Source organism: Syngnathus scovelli, chromosome 2, assembly GCF_024217435.2.
Source record: "Syngnathus scovelli strain Florida chromosome 2, RoL_Ssco_1.2, whole genome shotgun sequence".
NCBI lineage: Eukaryota > Metazoa > Chordata > Actinopteri > Syngnathiformes > Syngnathidae > Syngnathus > Syngnathus scovelli.
The window spans coordinates 10,040,734-10,060,290 of NC_090848.1; the positions used below are offsets into that span (position 1 = coordinate 10,040,734).

The window sequence follows — 19,557 nt, forward strand, 5'->3', positions numbered from 1 at the left end:
GCGTCATGTCTCTTCTCATAGGTTACTTTTTTGGCGGGATAAAAATGTGAAAAATGAGATTCAAGTCCGCGTAGACGTAACTTCTATTTGTTATTAAAAATAATTCATGAAACTCAATTCTAAGATGCTGCTTAAGCTCATGCTAGCAGCAGGTAAATAAATCCAGGATACAGATGTTTTTCTTAGTTTTGTGTGTTTGAAAAATAAAACAATATAGGTAAATAAAGTTAAAAAAAAGAGGAAGAGTTTTTATCATGTCATTTATTGGTGTCATGAATATACATGTATGTGCTTTTATCATGGTTTTATCATTTACTTATTAATAATTTGTTCACTGAACCCCCTCAACCCCTACTTTTGTCAAAATGCTAATCTTAGATAAATTTTTTGTTAGCTAATACCATTAGTGGTCACTATCATTAGTGCAGATATTTTGAATGCCCCCAAGTATTCCCTGTGTGAGCAAATTTGCATCTGTTGCCACTAAAGTAAGCAATTGTTGCGATCGCCTTGTTTCCAAGGCACAAACTTAACATACGTTAGCATCTGTCGTCATTAGTAGTCGACGCAGAGGTTATTTACTGAGTGAGGTGAAAAACGTGAGCGCAAATTAGCATAACCAAATGGTGAAGAAAATTTGCGCTAAAGGTAGCCTTTGTTATCATGACCATCTTCAGAAGAAGTCCAGTGAACAAAAACTGTGTTGAGATCAAATACCTACAACGGTATCCATGCATAGTAGTGACGTCTCTCAGCATTCCAGCCCAGGAACATTCCTGATTGATGCCACGTCTTGGTGGTTGAATGAAAACAAAAATCATTAAAAAGTCCTCATGCAAAATAAGAAAGAATCTTCCCCCTCATTGTATTTTTCTTTTTGGGAATATGCTGGCTAAATTGAAAGTCTTATGATGCTCATGCACGGACCAGGTGGTGATGTCCACACCTTTTTTTTTTCCTAGTTTTTTGGGGGATGAGGGGTGATTGACAGGTGCAGGTAAATGTTTATGTTACAAAATATGTTACAATTTGTGCTTGGTCACACTCCCATACACGCTCGCCCATACACGCCCGAGGAGGAAACTGAGGAATGTCAAAGTGGCCATGTGCACAAGCAGCACAAATGTTTAAGCTAGCAGGCGGTCAGGTTTAGCTTCAGTTTTCTTCCATTGTGACAACAAATGTGATTTAAAATGTCATGATCATGTATTAACGTTCTGAAAAGTATCAATTAATTTGAAATGAGACTGATTAGACTACAATTGACCGGCAACCAGTCCCATTAATTGTCCAAATAGGCAGACTGGTCCTCAATCTATGTCTGTAAAAGTAAACAAACAAGCACTGTCATCCACACATATGGACAATTTCTGCATCTTCAATGAAGCTAACATGCTAACATGTTTTTGGAACGTGGGAGGAAAATGCATGCAAGCACAGCAACAATATGAAAACAAAAACACAGATGCACTAGCTAGTAGGCCGCCGTGATGCTGCTAAATAAACAGTCTAACGGTTGAAATTGCTACACATGAGAGGTTTATCTATTTCCAGTGCTTTTGTCTGTTTTTCTTTTGTTAAATGGAATCACATTAGCATGGTAAGATGCTCATTGTTGTACGATGGAAGGAAGCTGAGTTTGGAATTTCTCCTTCATTTGTCGACACGGCACACATAAACATTTTATCCTATGGTTGACTATTGACGGTTAGTTCCAACGTTGCGATTACGTCCCGCTTTGTTTGCATATTTTTGGATGTCCACTTTCATCATCAGCTGAGGACAACACTGGAAGAACAGACTTTGTGTTTATGTCTTCTACCCACAATCCTCAGCCAGCTGCAGACTGTCAGCTGCGATGGGCATCAGGCAGGCAGGCAGGCAAGCGGGCAGGCAAGAGGGTGCGAGGCGCATGGGAAAATCCCTGGCAGATGTTACAAGGAGGAGATCTTGACGGTGTCAGAGGTGTAGGCGGTGGCACGCGTGTTGCGCAGGATGCCGCTCGGGATGGCAGCGGGCGAGGGCGGCAGGCTCTCGTCGGGCGTGTTGGCGGGCGGCGTGGGGATGCTAATGATGGCTGCGCTGAAGTCTTGGTCGCCACAGTTCAGCTTGAGGTTGATCTGCGCGTTGAGGCTGGAACGCCTGACACACAAATGACCGCGTCAGCAACAACAGCCACGACAACTGTGTGTGAATGATGAAGATCTGGCGCAGAACTAATATCGACATTATTAACTAAGTGTCCTAAATGATGGAATAGGAAAAATGGAAGGAGGAGGTCCATGTAAAACATCATTGAAATGTTTTATGGGGTGCAAAGGTTTACGTTTGCGGTGGTCCAGGTGTTCCCTTTCCATGCAGCGTGTCAAGCTCCTGCACGCTGCCGCGGCTCACGGACACGGTGGAGTTGGCCAGCCGCATGGCTGCTCGCCTTCGAACTCGGCGAGGACAGCAGCCCGTTGAGTGATTCAGCGCACCCTGCTGGCTGGACATGGAGGTGCTGCGGCTGGTCCGAAAGCCTACCGACTCGGTGATGCACAGCTCACTGTAGTTAAGCTCGTCCGTGAACTCGTGGTTCTATGGAGGTGAAAGGTGTGTTGCATTATTGCGTGGCGTTATTTGTCACATATCTTCTGTTCAGGTTGTAGCACTTCTGTCCTATATTGTGTTGTATTTGCGACTTGTTTCACATTCATTCCTTTCAGGGTGTGGCAGTAAATTTATTGCTCCATTCCAATCTAGTTTTCCAATCTTGCTACTTGTCGTATATTCTACTCACCGTGGTCTTCTCCAAACAGTGAAGAAGGTGATGATGTTGATATTCGAATGCCGACTTGTTCCTTACGCACAAAGCGCCACTGTCACTGTCTCGGTCCTGTACATACGCAAACACACACACAAACAGACACACGCGCACACACACGTATAATAAAAAAGTGTTCAGTGCGACAAACTGCATTGTGGGTATGGACTTCATTCAGGGGCATGCCTTTCTGTGAATTTAGTAGATGCAATATGCCACACTGGGAGTTCCTGTGCAAATTAGCACAAAGCCATTAAACCCGGCTGTGCCATTTTTTAAATTTGAAAGCATATCTGAAAGTTAAGTGGCGAAGGTAATTAACTCACTCAAATCCAAATGGTCAAAGGATGTGTATGAAATGGACTGTTGTGATTAAAGAACTCGCCTGTGTCTTGACCAAACCTGTAACTCACATTGTAAATATTTCATTCACACAGGGAACTTTCCATGAATATTGGAAGCCAGCAGTTGTTGCTCCGATTTTTAAGAGTGTTGAACCTCACTCAGTATAAAACTATAGCCCAATAAGCATTCTTCGTGCCGTGGAAATGATTACTGAAAAATTAGCGGCAGATCAGTTTATTTTTCCTCTTAACCCTTGTCAACTTTTCTATCCCCCACCACTGTTTATTTTTTTAAAGGATTAAATCTTTAATGGGCAATCTCAATGAGTTAAAATACATGATACAAAATCTATTTTAAAAGATCTTGTCACAGGTGTCCCACAGGGTTCAATCCTTGAACCACTTTTGTTTTGTCTTTTGTGTAAATGGTCTACCATCTGTGTGCCAAGGCTGCAAATTAATTAAGAAATTAATTAATAATTATGTATGCATATGATGCTGTGATTTTTGAGACCATTATGTGTGTTTTTTATATCATTTCTTATTGGTTCAAATTTCACTTAAATTCACAAAATATTATCTTTCACACAATATCCTACAAACACAAACTGCACGTGTTGTGTTTTTTACAACAGCTGCAGCTGTAACAAAACACTTCTCATATAGCAATGGGATAAACACAAACAGTGAAAACACATGTGGCTACAGTCAAAAACGTGTATGTTGTGTACGTGTATGTGTCTCACCCCAAGGGCTCGGTCTTCTTTGTACTGCAGGAAGGCATTAGTAGTTCCTTTCTTTGCCATGCGGATTCGAGCCAAACGCACTTTCTGTGACACAGATTTATTATTAACATTGTGCTGTTAAAGTTATTTTAATATATTTATATTCTAATATAAATAATGAAGTTAGAGTAGTATAGTGTGGTTAGTGTGATGCAGTTAGTCATGTACGTCGTTAGAGTAGTGTAGTGAAATTAGTCTACTTTTTGTCAATTGTAGTAGTGTGGTGAAAGTAGTGAAGTTTGGGTTGAGTTGTCAGAGGAGCATATTAGAGCAGGTAGTGAGTCTAGTTTAAGTGGTGAGGTTGAAAGTGGGTCAAGTTTGAACTTTTCTTGAATGTAATGAAACCGATGATTGTGTTGATATTGCTGTTGATGGTATCATGGTTTTGTTCTGGTGCCCTGACCTGCTGCGCTCGCATCTTGTCCGCGCGCTGGTTCTGGTGGTAGATCCGGCTGAAGTTGGACACGATGACGGGCACGGGGAGTGCGATGACCAGCACGCCGCTTAGTGAGCAGATGGAGCCGAAAATCTTCCCGGCAATGGTGTTGGGCACCATGTCACCATACCTGCGGATTGTAATGTTGAAAAACTGTGACTTCAAATCGAATGTCGACACCTTGATGTCATTAACATTCTTATTCCATAATGTCATCTTCCTTTCTCGTCATTCTCATGCCATTCCCATATCACGTCATCCTCTGGTCACAGGTTATCCTCATGCCACTCGTGGTCATATGGTCAAATGACATATTCCTCGTCACATGATGTCATTCTTCTGTCATATGATATCAACATATCACGTCATTCTCATGTCACATGAAGTCGTCTTCACGCCACCTGTTTTCTCATGTCACATGATGTCACCTGATGTAATCCTCACATCATTCTCATGTCATATTATGTCATCTAATGTCAATATCATGTCAATGTCATCCTCATGTGACACACACAAACAAATGAGCACACCAAAAGAAGAGAGGGTGCCGGTTGGTCAGATGTCAGGACAAATAAAGGTTTTACAAGCGTGGGAGGTCCCAGACGGGCCGGGTCATCCCGGTTCTACTGTTTAAATATTTCATAACGGGATTATGTCATCCTGCACTCAACACAGAAGGGGAAACTCTGAGAAGGGAATGTTCTAGAGAAGAACAACACTAAAAAAAAGATGGTGGAGAGTTGAATGGTCGCCATGACAACCGTCAGACAGACACGTGAACCTGACAGACACGAGGACGCAAGAAGAGAAAAGGAGAGAAGCAAGTGAGAACACGGGGACAAATGGAATGAATGATGCAGTCTTCTAATGGGCCTGAAAGTAAACAATCTGATGCCAGATTAGGCCTGTTTAAAAAAAAAAAAAAAAGAAGAAAATAAAAACGCCATTAGTGGTGAGCTGACCAATCAGACTTGGCTTGATGCTTATCAGCCAATCGTGATTCAGCACAGACAGCCAATGTTAATTGATTTATGGCTCACTCCACTCAGAGGAGACAAAAAGTCCTCTTGTGGGCTGCAGACCAGACTGAACAGTGACTTCTACTTTAAGTTTTGTCACGTTGGATGAAGTTACCTTGCTCTCAGTTCAGGCACGAGGCTCATGTCGTGCACGACTCTCAAGTCTTTCGTTTCGGATTTGACCTTCGGCTGTCATTATGTATTTGACTGTTCAGACTCCCATTCCTCCATGGAACTAAGGGTTGGTGGAGTGTGTTGTGACCGTGCTTTTTATGTGGTAAGGCACTTGCACACCACCGTTGTTGTTTCAATTTCTCGTTTTATGAGTATATTTAATCAAGTCTTTTACAACACCACAATACCATTGTTTTTATGGTGTTTTATTTTGTTGCATTTATCCGCCACACCTTAAAAGCCGGTCCGTGAAAATATTGCCTGACAATAATCCGGTCCAAGGTGGTGAAAAGATTGAGGAGTGTTAGGGTTTTCAGGTTAGTTTGATCCTATGATTATGTTGGAATGTAGACTGTAATGATTAAATCAATCACGTCTGGCCCTCACAATGTAATAATTAAATCAATCACGTCTGGCCCTCACAATGCAGAGTCTGTTTCCCACAATAGTGTAAAACACCCCCTGCTCTGATCTTATCAGAGGCCGGGGGTTCACCAAACCTGTCCACTCCCACCCCCACTCTGTTCCTCCTAATAAATATGCCCTTGCAGGGAGGAGACTTTTAGACTTCATTCGATAATCGCTGTTCAGACAGCGACGAATGGACTCTCCACCTGCAGGTGTCTAAAAGAACTTGCTTGTCTTCTGTTTCGTTCTTGCAAAATAAGTTGGAGTGAGCAAATCTCTAACAAGGAGCATTGCCTTAAGGCTCTTTCACATTACTCTTGGTTAGGGTCAGAGGTCGTCGGTGTAGACCCACAACGGAGTCCTGGTGGAACCTCGCCCTTATTTCGTGCTGACTCAGCAACCTGCCAGGAAGTAAACATGGACGCTTCTCCCACTGGTTTAGGCGAGAAGATGTACTGTACTGTGATTGTTCCAAAAGATTTGCTCATTTTAAGGAGGAGGTGCATAAGACCAGCAGCAGAAGAAAAACAGATCACTGATGCATCGCGTACTAATGGATTGGCAGGAACTTGGAGAGTTTAATCATGTTCGTGAGCTGCAGTTGCACCAATAATGCTTCATGGCATATTTCAGGCTGAGCAGGGAGCAGTTTGAAAGCCTCGTGCACAGAGCTTCACCACATCCGCGGCCCCGCCCCCCCACCGCATTCACAATGAATGGGTTCGTCGATGGCTCGCTGTGCGCTGCTAAGTGCAGCATGAAAAAGCCTTTTTTGCCTCTCTAGTCATACTATAGTCAGCTGTCAAGGCTCTCGTGTTACGAGGCGGTGGGTGAAAGAGTTGTCACAGTCCCAGCGGTGGGTCACAAGCATGTCAGTATCGAGCGCTTGTTGATAATTTCCAGTGCAGCTTAAAGGCCGCCGGAGTCCCCGCCTTCCTTGTCCTCCTCATCTTTCGTCCTTTGCGAGATCTCCCCACTCCTCTTTGGCAGCCATGTTTAATTGATAATGTGATGATGAAAGTTGCAGGAGGAAGGATGCTGGTTCTGTGTATTCTCCCCGGCTGCTGAACATGTGACTCTCGATCTATTACCATTTGAATGTACTTCAGCAGTATTCTATTGTGCTACATCATCTCTATTGACACATTTTGATCAATATAATATAACATTACCGTACCATTAAGAAATATACACATATTTCTCCACTTTCGCTACACTGGTCAGCTATATATTGTACATTTACAAGAGTGCATATACTTTGAGTAAATTTAGCCGACTGCTACACATACATACAAGCAGACAGTTGTTACACAAAGCACACTGCGACACAAACTAGCGCACAGTAACACACACAGATATGCAGTACTTGTACACACTAATACTCACTGCTAAACATTAACATTAGTTACAATTAAATTTACTACTATGTGTACACAAGATTGTTGCTGGAGTTACATTGACAAATTAACTTGATTGATTGCTTGACTTGAAAAGTTATTTTGTTACTTTACTCATAACTGTAGCTAAATTAAATCCATGCATTTTATTACCTGTTAATTATTAGTTTGTGTACACACATTGCCCATGGTGATTGAAAAATATGTGATTCCTATTCAGCTCAAGTTCAATGGTAGCTAATGGTAAGCATTAATGAGAGTTCTGTAAAATGCTTGCTAATATTATCAATTGATTTGTGGGAACAAAATGTGACTGTATAGGTTTTCCTCAATCCGCAAATGTTCATAGATATGAACAAATGACTGATTAATGTCATAGAATGTCATACTGCATTTGCAAATTTATAATATTTTTAAGTGCACGCCACATTGTACATTGCGTTACTGTAGTTCCGTCACGACCCCGCCAAGCACATCTCGTCTGTCTCACTGAGTCACTCTTGCTCTTTCCCTCTCCCTCGCTCATTTTTGCACTCATTGTCTCTATAAGTTTGGATAAATGTAAACATTTCTTTGCGAATCAACTTCATTTAGCATGGCTGATAAAGCAAAGGCTCATGATAGCGGTGATGGCAAAAAGCAATGATAGTTGTCACAGTAAAACTGCAGGGTAAAAAAAGAAGAAGAAAATGGACCCAGAATGTTGATCCGTCTAGTTTTTAACGCAAATTGGGTTGTTTTGAAACTTTAGGGGTGTGGAAAGTAGCAAAAATACAAACGAAAGATGCACATACCACGCAGTAAAAAGTTAACATAAAGTACTAGGGTCAAGTTAAAAAGTTCAAACTAAAGTGTATGAAGACAAAAGGTTGACGGAAAACCAACACGAAAAACAAAATAATTCTATAAGGGACTGAACTAAATCTCAACAGAGGGTTGATGCAGGAAATGCTTAAGTAACAATAAAACAAAATCAATCAGAACAAGATTGAAATCATTCTGACAAAGTTAACACGAGTTACTCACAGGAACTATTACTGGCAATTATGACAGAAAAAGCGTTCGCTGCGGAAGTGATACAACAATAATTTGGTGTCGCCCCTTCAGATAATCAGCAAGGTCTACAGGAACTGGATAAGGAGGCTGATCATTTCAATCAGGTGTATTGTGGGAGAGACGCATCACATACGTATTTATCACGCTTGGCGTTCGTACAGACTTTGCGTGACGTTGGACTTTTTCGGTCCTTGAGCTAAATCGTACTCAATTGACTGGTCAACATTCTTGCGTCATGGATGACGGGGAAGAACAAATGCAACAAAGGTATTGAGGTGGAAATGGAAGCCACTGCTCAAGTCCCAGGTCCAAAATTCAACTGCTTCTAACGATAACACACAGACTTACACAGTAACACTCACTACTACTTTATACAGTAACAATTACGCATTAACTACTCCACACATACATATACTGTACGTATAGTTGTACACAATATACACACATGCACACACATATACACACACACGATAGCTACTGAACCCGCAAATGCAAGTTAAAACAAAAGATGAATACAAAGTGGAAGCGGACATGAAAATCTGCGTCTATATTTAGTTCATCTGGTTATTCATAGAAGGCATTTCAAATCAAATGTAACATCCATCCCTCCCTCCATCTGTCCATACCTCCATCCCTCCACTCTTCCATCCCTCCATCCCTCCATCCCTCCATCCATCCATCCATCCCTCCCTCCCTCCCTCCCTCCCTCCCTCCCTACATCCATCCATCCATCCATCCATCCATCCATCCATCCATCCATCCATCCATCCATCCATCCATCCATCCATCCATCCATCCATCCATCCATCCATCCATGTTAGTCATAAATAAAAAAAAAAAATGATTGATAGGGTACGGTCCATTATAAAGTTTTCTTGTTGATGCTGAAATTGCAATAGCGATAAGTTCTGCATCGTGGCCGTCATCATTGCGGTGGCGGCCAGCGGAGCAGAGCAATAAAAAGACAAGCTGATACCGTGCGCCTGTGACAACAAAATCAGCAAACAAAGAGCAGCGAAAAAAAAAAAAATAAGGCTCAGAGAAGAAGCTTCTGTAATTGCCTCTCTTAAAGTCAAAGTACGACTGCTGTGAGCTTGATCTGGGAGTCGAACCCACGATCTTTCCACACAACTACAACAAGGAGCATGTTTCTGACCAACCTGTGACTCGCTGCAAGAACAGTTATGACTCCTTCTTTAACGTGCAATTCCAGATGACAACTTGACAAAGGCACCCTGTGAAGTATTCCACGTTACGACTCACTTTGACACACAACATCAAACATGAACCTGACTCCACGCAGCGACTCAGACCGATTAAATCCAATCCAATACAAACAATTGTATTTATATAGCGCATTTTCCAACAGCTGTAACAAAGCACTTTAGATACAACAAAGTATAAAACAGAAAAGTATACAGTGGCGCTAATAGAGACATCAACACACCTAAATGAAACACTGACTGACTACATCAAACTATAACCAGTTTACTGAAATGTCACAAGATGATGGCAAACACGACTTATGTCTAAATGAAATATATTTCCTTAGCGGTGCAATGCCACAAGATGCGGCAAAGCACTACTTTGTCTAAATCAAAGTCAAAGTCAAAGTCAAAGTCAGCTTTATTGTCAATTTCTCCACATGCCAAAGACACACAAAGAAACCGAAATTTCGTTCCCCCCTATCCCACGGTGACAAGACATGGCTCACAACAGACAACAAGTAAACAAGTATAACAAAAGCGTGCTGAATAAATAATGAATAAATAACACAACAACAACAATAATAAACAACAATAAATAAATAGGAGGAGCAGAAAAAAAAAAAAAAAAAGGAGCAAGTGCGCGTACAGCAGACATTCCCGAAAGTAGCGCAACAGTGCCGCACGCTACGCAGAAGGGGGTAGCGAGTTCAGGGCCCTAACAGCCTGGAGAAAGAAGCTGTTTGCGAGTCTGGTGGTGCGGGAGCGCAGGCTCCTGTACCTCTTCCCAGAGGGCAGAAGGTCAAACAAAGAGTGAGCCGGGTGACTCACATCTCTGGCAATCGAGGTTGCCTTAGAATGAAGGTTAGACAAAGTCTCCAACATAATCCATTAGCACCAAGACGGTGGTAAAGCACTGTCTAAAATGAAGATCCTCATATCACTTTGTTTGTTATTCCTTGGCACAAAAGTGACACAAGATGGCAGCGAAGCACTACTTTGATAAAGATAAAGCACCTCATCTCACTTCAAAATAGTTCCTTAACACTGAGATGCCACAAGATGGCAGCGAAGCACTACTTTCATCGAAATGAAGCTCCTCAACCTACTTCAAAATAGTTCCTTGATACTGAGATGCCACAAGATGGCAGTGAAGCACTACTTTCATCGAAATGAAGCTCCTCAACCTACTTCAAAATAGTTCCTTGATACTGAGATCCCACAAGATGGCAGCGAAGCACGACTTTCATCAAAATGAAGCTCCACAACTCGCTTCATCATAGTTGATGAATGAGAGGCACTACTTTTGTTGAAATCGAAGCTACTCGACTCATGTTGACAGTTCCTCTGTACTAAGGAGCTACACAATGGTGACAAAACACTACTTTTGTCTAAATGTTTACAGGTTTCCTCCAGCCACTAGAGGGCACCAGGGTTTTAGTTATGGAGTCCTGTCTCCTGTTGCTGTCACGTTTTCTGACGATTGTTTCTTCCGACTTAAGTCATCACATTTCATTCATCATTAGTTGGATGGTTGCTGTTGGTCCTTTCCGCATATTACGTTGAAGTTGATGGCCGAACCTTCTACATGTCTGCAGCGTTCCTTGATCTTTGTCAATAAATGCCATTTGACATTGAGGAGTGGATTTCTTCAAAATGAAACTCCACACCTCACTTCAACATAGGTCCTCGGCACGGATGCCACACGATGGCGTTAAGGCACTACTTTTTCTGTCTAAAACAAAGCCCCTTAACTGAATTTAACATGTCACCAACATGCGAGAAGACTGAACACTGTGACTCCTATTCCAGATGAATACCTGCTGTGACTTACTAGAAGACACATGTTCGGACACATTACAATGAAGGAGGACACAGCGTGACTCACTAAAGCTCGTGATGTGACTCACTACCATTGGAAGTATGAAAGTGTACGCTTCTCCATCCGTGACAGCGCACATCGGTTAAGATGCCATGACCGTCGTTATAAAGGATTACTGTATACGCGTAGGCGGCGGCAGGATGCGGATGGGCGGCCACGCTCCAACAGCGCGGCGTGGGAGGTGCACTCAGCGGGACACACAAATACGAGGCAAACGCGGTCGCTATGGTGACACGCAAGCGAACGAGGCAATGAGGGGCAACTCACCCCAATGTTGTCATGGTGACGATGGTGTACCAGAAAGAGGCCGGGATGGAGGTGAAGGTGGAGCCCTTGGTCCCCTTCTCGGCGTAGAACATAACGGTGGCGAAGATGATGATGGCCATGGTGAGCGAAAAGAGCAGGAAGCCCAGCTCGGAGGCGCAGCTCTTGAGAGTGTAGCCCAGAATCCTCAGACCCTGCGAGTGCCGTGAGAACTTGAAGATCCGGAAGACACGGAAGACCCTCAGCGTGACAAAGGCGCCGCTCACGTCCTCGTTCTCGGGCATGACCAGGCCGATGTAGTAGGGCATGATGGCCACCACGTCGATGACCGACATGACCGAGCGCATGAACTTGCAGCGACTGGGCGCGGCGAACAGACGCATCAGGTACTCGAAAGTAAAGATGAGCACGCACGCCGTATCCATGCAGAAGAAGGCCAGCTGGTACTTCTCGCCGCACGGGAGGTCCTTGACGCTCCCCTTGGGGGGCCGGCAGGGGACCGTCTCCACCACGTTGGCGATGACCGACACGGCGATGAAGAAGCCCGTCACGTAGTAGAAGACCAGCGCCATGGTGGACGTGTGCGGGTTCTCGAAAGCTCGCCACAGACGCTCTCTGGGGGTGCTATGCGGGGGCAGAGGAGCGTCCATCGCTTCATTAGCTTCCGTGTCCTCGGCCAGGCGCTCCTGGTTTTCCTTTTTCCTGTCTCGATATTCCTTCAGAGCAGAAGAGGGAAAATTATTCACTTACGACATACTGCAGTCTGGACAGGGACAAGTAAAGGGTTCAAATTTAGGGAAAGCATTTGTTTTGTCAGATGGGAAGCTCTTCACTTCACTTTAACATAGTTCCCTGACACTGAGATGGCACATGAGTGTGTCAAAGCACTACTTTTGTCTAAATGTAGCTTTTCAATTTACCTCAATTTAGGGGCACCAAGATTCCACAGGATTATGTCAAAGCACTACTTTTAACATGATTCTTTGGCACCAAGAGGACAGCAAATTAATTAGTAAAGGTCCTATCTTGAAACCAATGCACTAGTTGTGTCTAAATGAAACTCTTCAATGTACTTCACTGTACCATATCTACTTGCCAGATGAGGTTGTCAAAGCACTTCTTTGTAGAAACGAAGTTCCTCACTTCAACAAAGTTCTTTGGCATGAACATGCCAGAAGATGGCATCAAAGTACTAATTTTGTCCAAATGAAGCTCCTAACCTCAACATAGATCCTTGGCAATAAGATTCCACAGGGTAGGAGCAAATCACTACTTTAATTTAAAACAAAGGTTCAACATAGTTACTTGCCACCGAGATGCCACAAGAAGGTGGCAATGCACTACTTTTGTTTAATTTAAGTGCCTCAAAGCACATTCATATTGTTCCTTGGCACCAAGATGCCACAAGACGGCATCAAAGCACAAGTTTAATTGAAATGACGTGCCTCCAGTCACTTCAACATAGTTCCTTGGCATCTGGGATAAAGCCAAGCGGTTAAATGCTCTTTAACGCACAAGGAGGGGCTTTGCTCACCTCCATGCAGCAGTCGCCGATGATTTCGGGCACAATTCCGTAAAAGGCCAACTCCTCGTCAAAGGCCTGGATGCACTCGTGTCGCGGGTAATGCAGCTTCCCAGTGCGGTAGAAATTGAGAATGTGGCGGAACATTTCGGGGTCCCGGTCAAAGAAGTACTCCTGCGTATCGTCGTTGTAGAAGAACTCCTTTTCCGAGGACCCTAGTAGCGTGTCGGGATAGCGATCCAGTGTATTCTTCCATGTCTGAACAAACAACAAAGGTGTAGATTTACTTCAGGAGTGCTGCGGACGCGAGTAGGGTTACAAGTTGTGATTTTTGCAGTGGTTGATCAAACAGATGGTCCGTGAGAAATGTGAAAGGTCAAAAAGTGAGGCTAATACTTCACAAGGGACGTGGCTGCATTCAGAATGAATCAATTACCGCACATTGAGACTCATGCTAAACGTAAGTTTTGCACCCACCGACCATCTGCTGACCCCCTTACCTGAAAGCGGACCCCGCTGACATTGACATAGAGGATTTCGTCTGATCTGGACGAGTTGTCCACGGGAGGTTTGGGCATGGTCTTCTTGGCCAGCGGCAGCCAGCCCACGGCAGCCGCCCGCGCGAACGGCAGCCATGTTGCCACGCCAGCCGCCATCTTACATCAAACCCACTCGGACTTAGGAGTGTAGGGTGGGGTGTGTCACTGACCCTGTCCTGACTTTCTGGTGATGCGGCGGCTTGACATGTTGATGAGGGGGAGGGGCAGAGGTAGGGAGGGGGACCGATCACTGCTGTCCGTCACGTCATTAAAACAATTGCAGGAAGTGTTGATCACACTTGGGGTAAAGAACAACAACTTAGTTGCTGTTCAGATCCAAATGGGTGTGTGGGTTTGTGTGTGCATGTGTGTGTTGCCAGGCCGCGATCGTATTAAATTGTGATGATGCGAGCGAAGTTGCAAGCTCAACACAATCTCCTCCTCCTCCTCCTCCTCCTCCTCTAAGTGTTTCTTGGCTTCATCTGCAGCTCCACGTCGCCACCGCCCTCTTTCTCACTTGTCCTAGCTTCCTGTTGCCGCTCCCTGCTCTCATTGGCTGAGCATCGGCGGCTCACCGTCCATGTTTGGTTGTTCTGTCAGATGAAGGGGAAAAAATAGCGACAAAGTGAGAAGGAGCAGACACATGGAAGAAAAGGATGGAGGCCTCAGGAGGAAGGCTCTCAAAAAATCTACAGTAATCTGATTACTGACTCTGTGTTTGTGCGTGTGTGTGCATGTGTGTGTGCGTGTGTGTGTGTGCACGTGAGAGCACCCAGTCAGAAGAGTCCAGTCAGGCTGAAAGTTTGATTCATAATTCATGAACAGACTTTTGACTTGTGCTGTGGGTGTGGGTGTGTGTGTACGTGTTGGATGAAAACCTCTAACTTGAACCCAACAGTAGCACAAAGACTGAAGCAGGAAGAAAAAAAAGTATGTGGAAGTCTGAAGCCTGTATTCAAAAGCATGTAAAAGACTAAAGCATGAAGAAGACTGAAACATGCAGACAAAGACCATGAAAGATTGAAGTATGAGGACAGAAGCATGTAGAAGATTGAGACAAGTAGACTACATGTAGGCGGGAGCATGAAGGCATAAGCATGTCGAGTGAAGCACGTATTATAAAGACACAAGCATACATAAAACAGAAGCGTGACGACAGAAAGACCGATGCATGAAGACAGTCTATTACATGCTTCTGAGGCCTATAGACATAAGTATTACGATGGAAGCATGTTAACAAATGAGGCGTGCAGAAGACAGAAACCCTAAAAAAAACGGAAAAGTGTAGCCTGAAGCATTTAGAGTCGGATGCATGTAGAAGATAGAAACATCATTGATTAGACTCAGTCTCACGGATTCAGATACTCCTAAAAAGATATAAACCCTCAGACCAACTCATCAAACGAACTCACGCTCATAGTGACTTGCATAGACTCAAACAAACTCGTATTGACTCCTTTTGAGTCAAACTGACTCGCTCGTATTGAGTCACAAATCAGAGTGATTCGTAAAGACTGACACTGAGTCACATAGCCGAATAACCTAAAAGAGCCTCAAAGCTTCTCATGACTCGTCAAAGCTGGCTTGTGGAGACTCATACTGACTTGTATAGACTCACATTAACTTGCATACACTCCGACTAACTCAACAAGACTCACCCTTGTGAGTAAACCTCTGAGATCTATACTGACTGATAAAGCCCCACTCTGACTCAAATAGACTCGCATGAGCTGACTCACTGGCCTCACACTAACAGGTATATTGACAACTTAAAGCTAGAGACCTTTAAAGACACACTGACTCATCAGAACAAACTCTTGCAGACTCAACTGACTCCTATAGCCTCACATTGACTTGTATAGCTGCCTACTCACTGACTCCCATAGAAAATTACTGACACAGGCCCACGACACACCAAGTCATGCAGCCAAACGGACAATCAGGAAATTTAGTTTGTGTGTGTGTGTGTGTACTGACCGGTATAGACCTGCACTCACTGACTCACATAGCCAAATATCGACTCACAAAGAGTCAAACTGGCTCAAATGGACTTATATTCACGGACTTGAACACTGATTGCGCAGACTCAAACTGCCTAGTCCGGACGCTCATCGATTCAAACTGACTAACTACTGACTAACTGTCTAGTTTGGACTAAAACTGATCAAGGCAGACTCTTGCCACTTAAATGTTGTTAGTCACCTGAATGTTGTAAGTCACTTAAATGTTGTACAGAGGCTAAGTTCAACCAGGTGTCAAATTCCTTGTTTGGCACGCACAAACTTGGCCACTGAAGCTGATTCTGATTCTATGGAGTCACTCTGAGTCGCATTCCTTGACTAGATTCACAGAGCGAAACGAGCCAGGAGAACATAGGACTCCCAAGTATTGACTCGAGAGCATAGTTACAACTCAATGAACTTTCCGTGCTTTAAAAAAACAGTCATTTCCAGGCTAGAGGAAACTAGAGAGGCCAGTGTGTGTGAATGTTCATTAATTATTCATATTAATAACGTGTGTGCGTGAGTGCGCACTAACAAACATAAATGTAAACACACGAAAGTTCATCATTAATTTACACAACTGGATTATGTCACACATTCACATGCACATGTTGTGTTCTATTGACTTTACTTCTACGATGTTGTGGACCATCCTGCTGCAGCCTGTGCTCAACTTCTATTCTATTCTATTCTGCTCCATCCCGTTCTATTCTGGGCATAAGTGAATGTGGAACACATCTCATCCTACTTACCTCCGCTGCTTCTGACACCTTGCCACCAGGAAGAGGAGGAAGAAGAAGAGGAGGATGAAGGTGATGAGAAAGAAGAAGTTGTTTCCAGATTAAAAGAGGGGGGGGAGTGATGAAGCAAAGACGAAGATGGACGAGTCTTCTTTTACGTTCTCGGGCTGTCGTGCTCTGCCGCCGCGGCAACAAGCACATCTGCTGTCATTCTCTCTCTCTCTCTCTCTCTTTCTCTCTCTCTCTCTCTCTCTCTCTCTCTCATGCGTGCACACACACGCACACACACACACACGCACACACGCACTGAGACTCCACCTTCTTTGGCTTGCTCCACCCTCTTGCTTCTCTTCCTCTCTTTCTATGTCATTTCTCACTTCCTTTTTTCCTCAACATACATGCATGCATAAACAAACATAGACATAGGATATACACACATGGACACACACGCACACACATGATAACATGCTCAGACACGCTCACACGCATGTATACACCGACACACAAAAAGTTGCATGCAAGCACACGTACACACTTCACATACACATTGGTCATCACTTATCATCTACTTAATTGTCCTCCTCATCACGCTGTCATCATGTGTTAATTGCGCAATGGTTTCCATACTAAAACAGTAGACAGTTAAGTGGAATCAAACCTTTGCGCAAAATTGCACACACACACACACACACACTCAATAATGAATGCCAGGGCGTGCTGGTCAGCTGTCGTTTTGCCAACGTCGCACTCGTATCATCAAACTTTCATGGCTGAAAGTTACCTCATCAGCAATATGCCACGTGTCCACTAGGGGGATGTGTGCCAGGGAGGGGGCCACATGGTCCCATTGACTCCTTGACTCAATCGTATGGACACTCACTGACTTGTGCGTACTGAAGTGGACCTTAGACTCACACTGACTCGTCAAGGTTCAAATTGACTCGTAAAGGCTCAAATTGGTTGAAACAGAAACTCAGAGACAAACATACTCACACTGACTTGTAAATACTTGAACTGACTCGGTAGACTCACATTCACTTATATAGACCCTTGAAGAGTCAAGATTTTATACTGACATATGAATCCAAACTGACTCATATTGACCGAGACTGACTTTCAAAGGATCAAACGAACAAATAAAGATTCAAATTCACTGACTTGTAAAGACTCAGACTTACTCTTCAAGATTCATACAGACTTGTACAGAAATGGACTCTTCAAGTCTCCCAGTGACTCGTACAGACTCAGGCTAATTCGTATTGACTCACACTGAATTGCCAAGACTCAATCTGACTCATGAACTCACAATGACAACTGACAATTACAGACACTAATTTACTGACTTGTAAAGGCTCAAACTGACGCAAATACACTCACACTGACCCTAAAATAGATTTGTACGGATTCAAACTGGCTTTCCTAAAGATTAGAAAAGAGCACCTAGGAAAAGATGGTATAGGATGATCCTGTGTCGAAGAGAACAACTGTAATAAATGCAACAGAGAAAAAGTAAATAATACAAGAATAAAAATAATAAAAGGCCATGTTTACATTAAGCCAGGCGTCTTCACTTTTATGAGTTTTTTTCCCTCTGGAGTACGCTCAGACAGTAACAGGCAGAGCAATAGGAAGACCACCACTAAGACAGTCGAGGCCTACCAAAGTCTAGGCCAAAAGGAGTCAATATTTATCGTCAGCTAGAGTCCATAACAGTCCAGACCTACTCGGTATCTCGGTATGTGAGTATAACTAACCAAAAAATGGTCAGAAAGTAAATATATGTAGTAAGTAAATTACAAATGACTAAAAACTGACTGACTATTTGCACTTTACTTTACTGACCCTATGACCATCTGACGGCTATGATGTTGGAAAAATACTTGGTCAGAACTGATCGAGCCATCCCCTTTGAACCCAAACAAAATAAATAGAAATCATCATAAAAGTCAATTAGAGCAGCTGTAATGAAGCAAATGTCCTGATTGGTCATGACCGAGCTGAGGACGACCTGCATGAAGGTCGCATCGATCGTCAGCCGAGTCCGACTCGTAAATAATGCATCAGCGCGACCAGGAGGAATCGCGTGGGGAACTCAACCACAACACTTGCAAATATGCTCATCTCATCAAAGTACATTATCATTATTAAATATTACAGTATTATTTTAAGACTGTGCATAGACCTACATCATTCTAGAAAATTTAGGACTGCATGAGTTTACAATCCTTTAGACAACAGATATTTGAACACAAACGGTGCAGTAACACATGTAGACAGACAGCAGCACGATACTCGCAGGGATCATTCTTTATATTTAGCCACAGTCACTGCTAGTGTTGTGGTTCCCTTGATTGCAATAGTGCTACTACCAGTGGTTCACTTAGATGCGGTTCGAATCATTGGTAGCAAAGTGGTTCCATCTACCAACCACCTATCAGTGTGCATCTACTTCCGCAAGAGGCGCGAACAACCGCCATGATAGAAAAGTAGCGGGGGCGCCATCATGTGATCACACCAGCACTTCAATTACAGCCGCCAACACACACACACACACTGAACAGATCACACATACACACATGCGTGCCGCAGTGCCACATCTCCCTCTCCCACTCAAGCTAAAAACAAACGTGAAGGCTCTCATTACAGTCTGATCAATACTCCTCAGGCTTTGTGTGCATGTGTACTGTATATGTGTGTGTCTGTGTGTCTGTGTGGATGTGTACTGTATATGTGTGTGTGTGTGTGCGTGCGTGAGCATTCGTGTCCTCTCTCTGTTCACTGTAAAAGTGTGTTTTTAGTAGCACAAGAAGATGAAACCGGTGATGTGTTCACTGTCACAGTGGAAATGTGAGTGCCCTATAATAATAACAGTTTCCTGTTCGGGGCAGTGAGGGGCTGTTATGCACACACACACGCATACACACACATTCTATATTTAGCCAGGCGCTGCAAGAGAAAAACTCGTGAATTTTTTAAACTT

The 19,557-nt window shown here is 43.6% G+C and overlaps 1 protein-coding gene across 1 annotated transcript; it reads right to left on the reverse strand.

Annotated features, from left to right (window-relative positions):
- Positions 1–243: 243 nt before the first annotated feature.
- Positions 244–18,348, reverse strand: kcnd1 (potassium voltage-gated channel, Shal-related subfamily, member 1). The gene is made up of 9 exons (XM_049752802.2): positions 16,590–18,348; positions 13,796–14,427; positions 13,308–13,553; positions 11,777–12,489; positions 4,336–4,498; positions 3,894–3,977; positions 2,780–2,875; positions 2,327–2,577; positions 244–2,142 (listed from the first exon to the last, which is right to left on the reverse strand). The coding sequence occupies exons 2-9, from the start codon at positions 13,949–13,951 to the stop codon at positions 1,935–1,937; spliced, it is 1,917 nt and encodes a 638-aa protein (XP_049608759.1). The 5' UTR covers positions 13,952–14,427; positions 16,590–18,348; the 3' UTR covers positions 244–1,934.
- Positions 18,349–19,557: the final 1,209 nt, after the last annotated feature.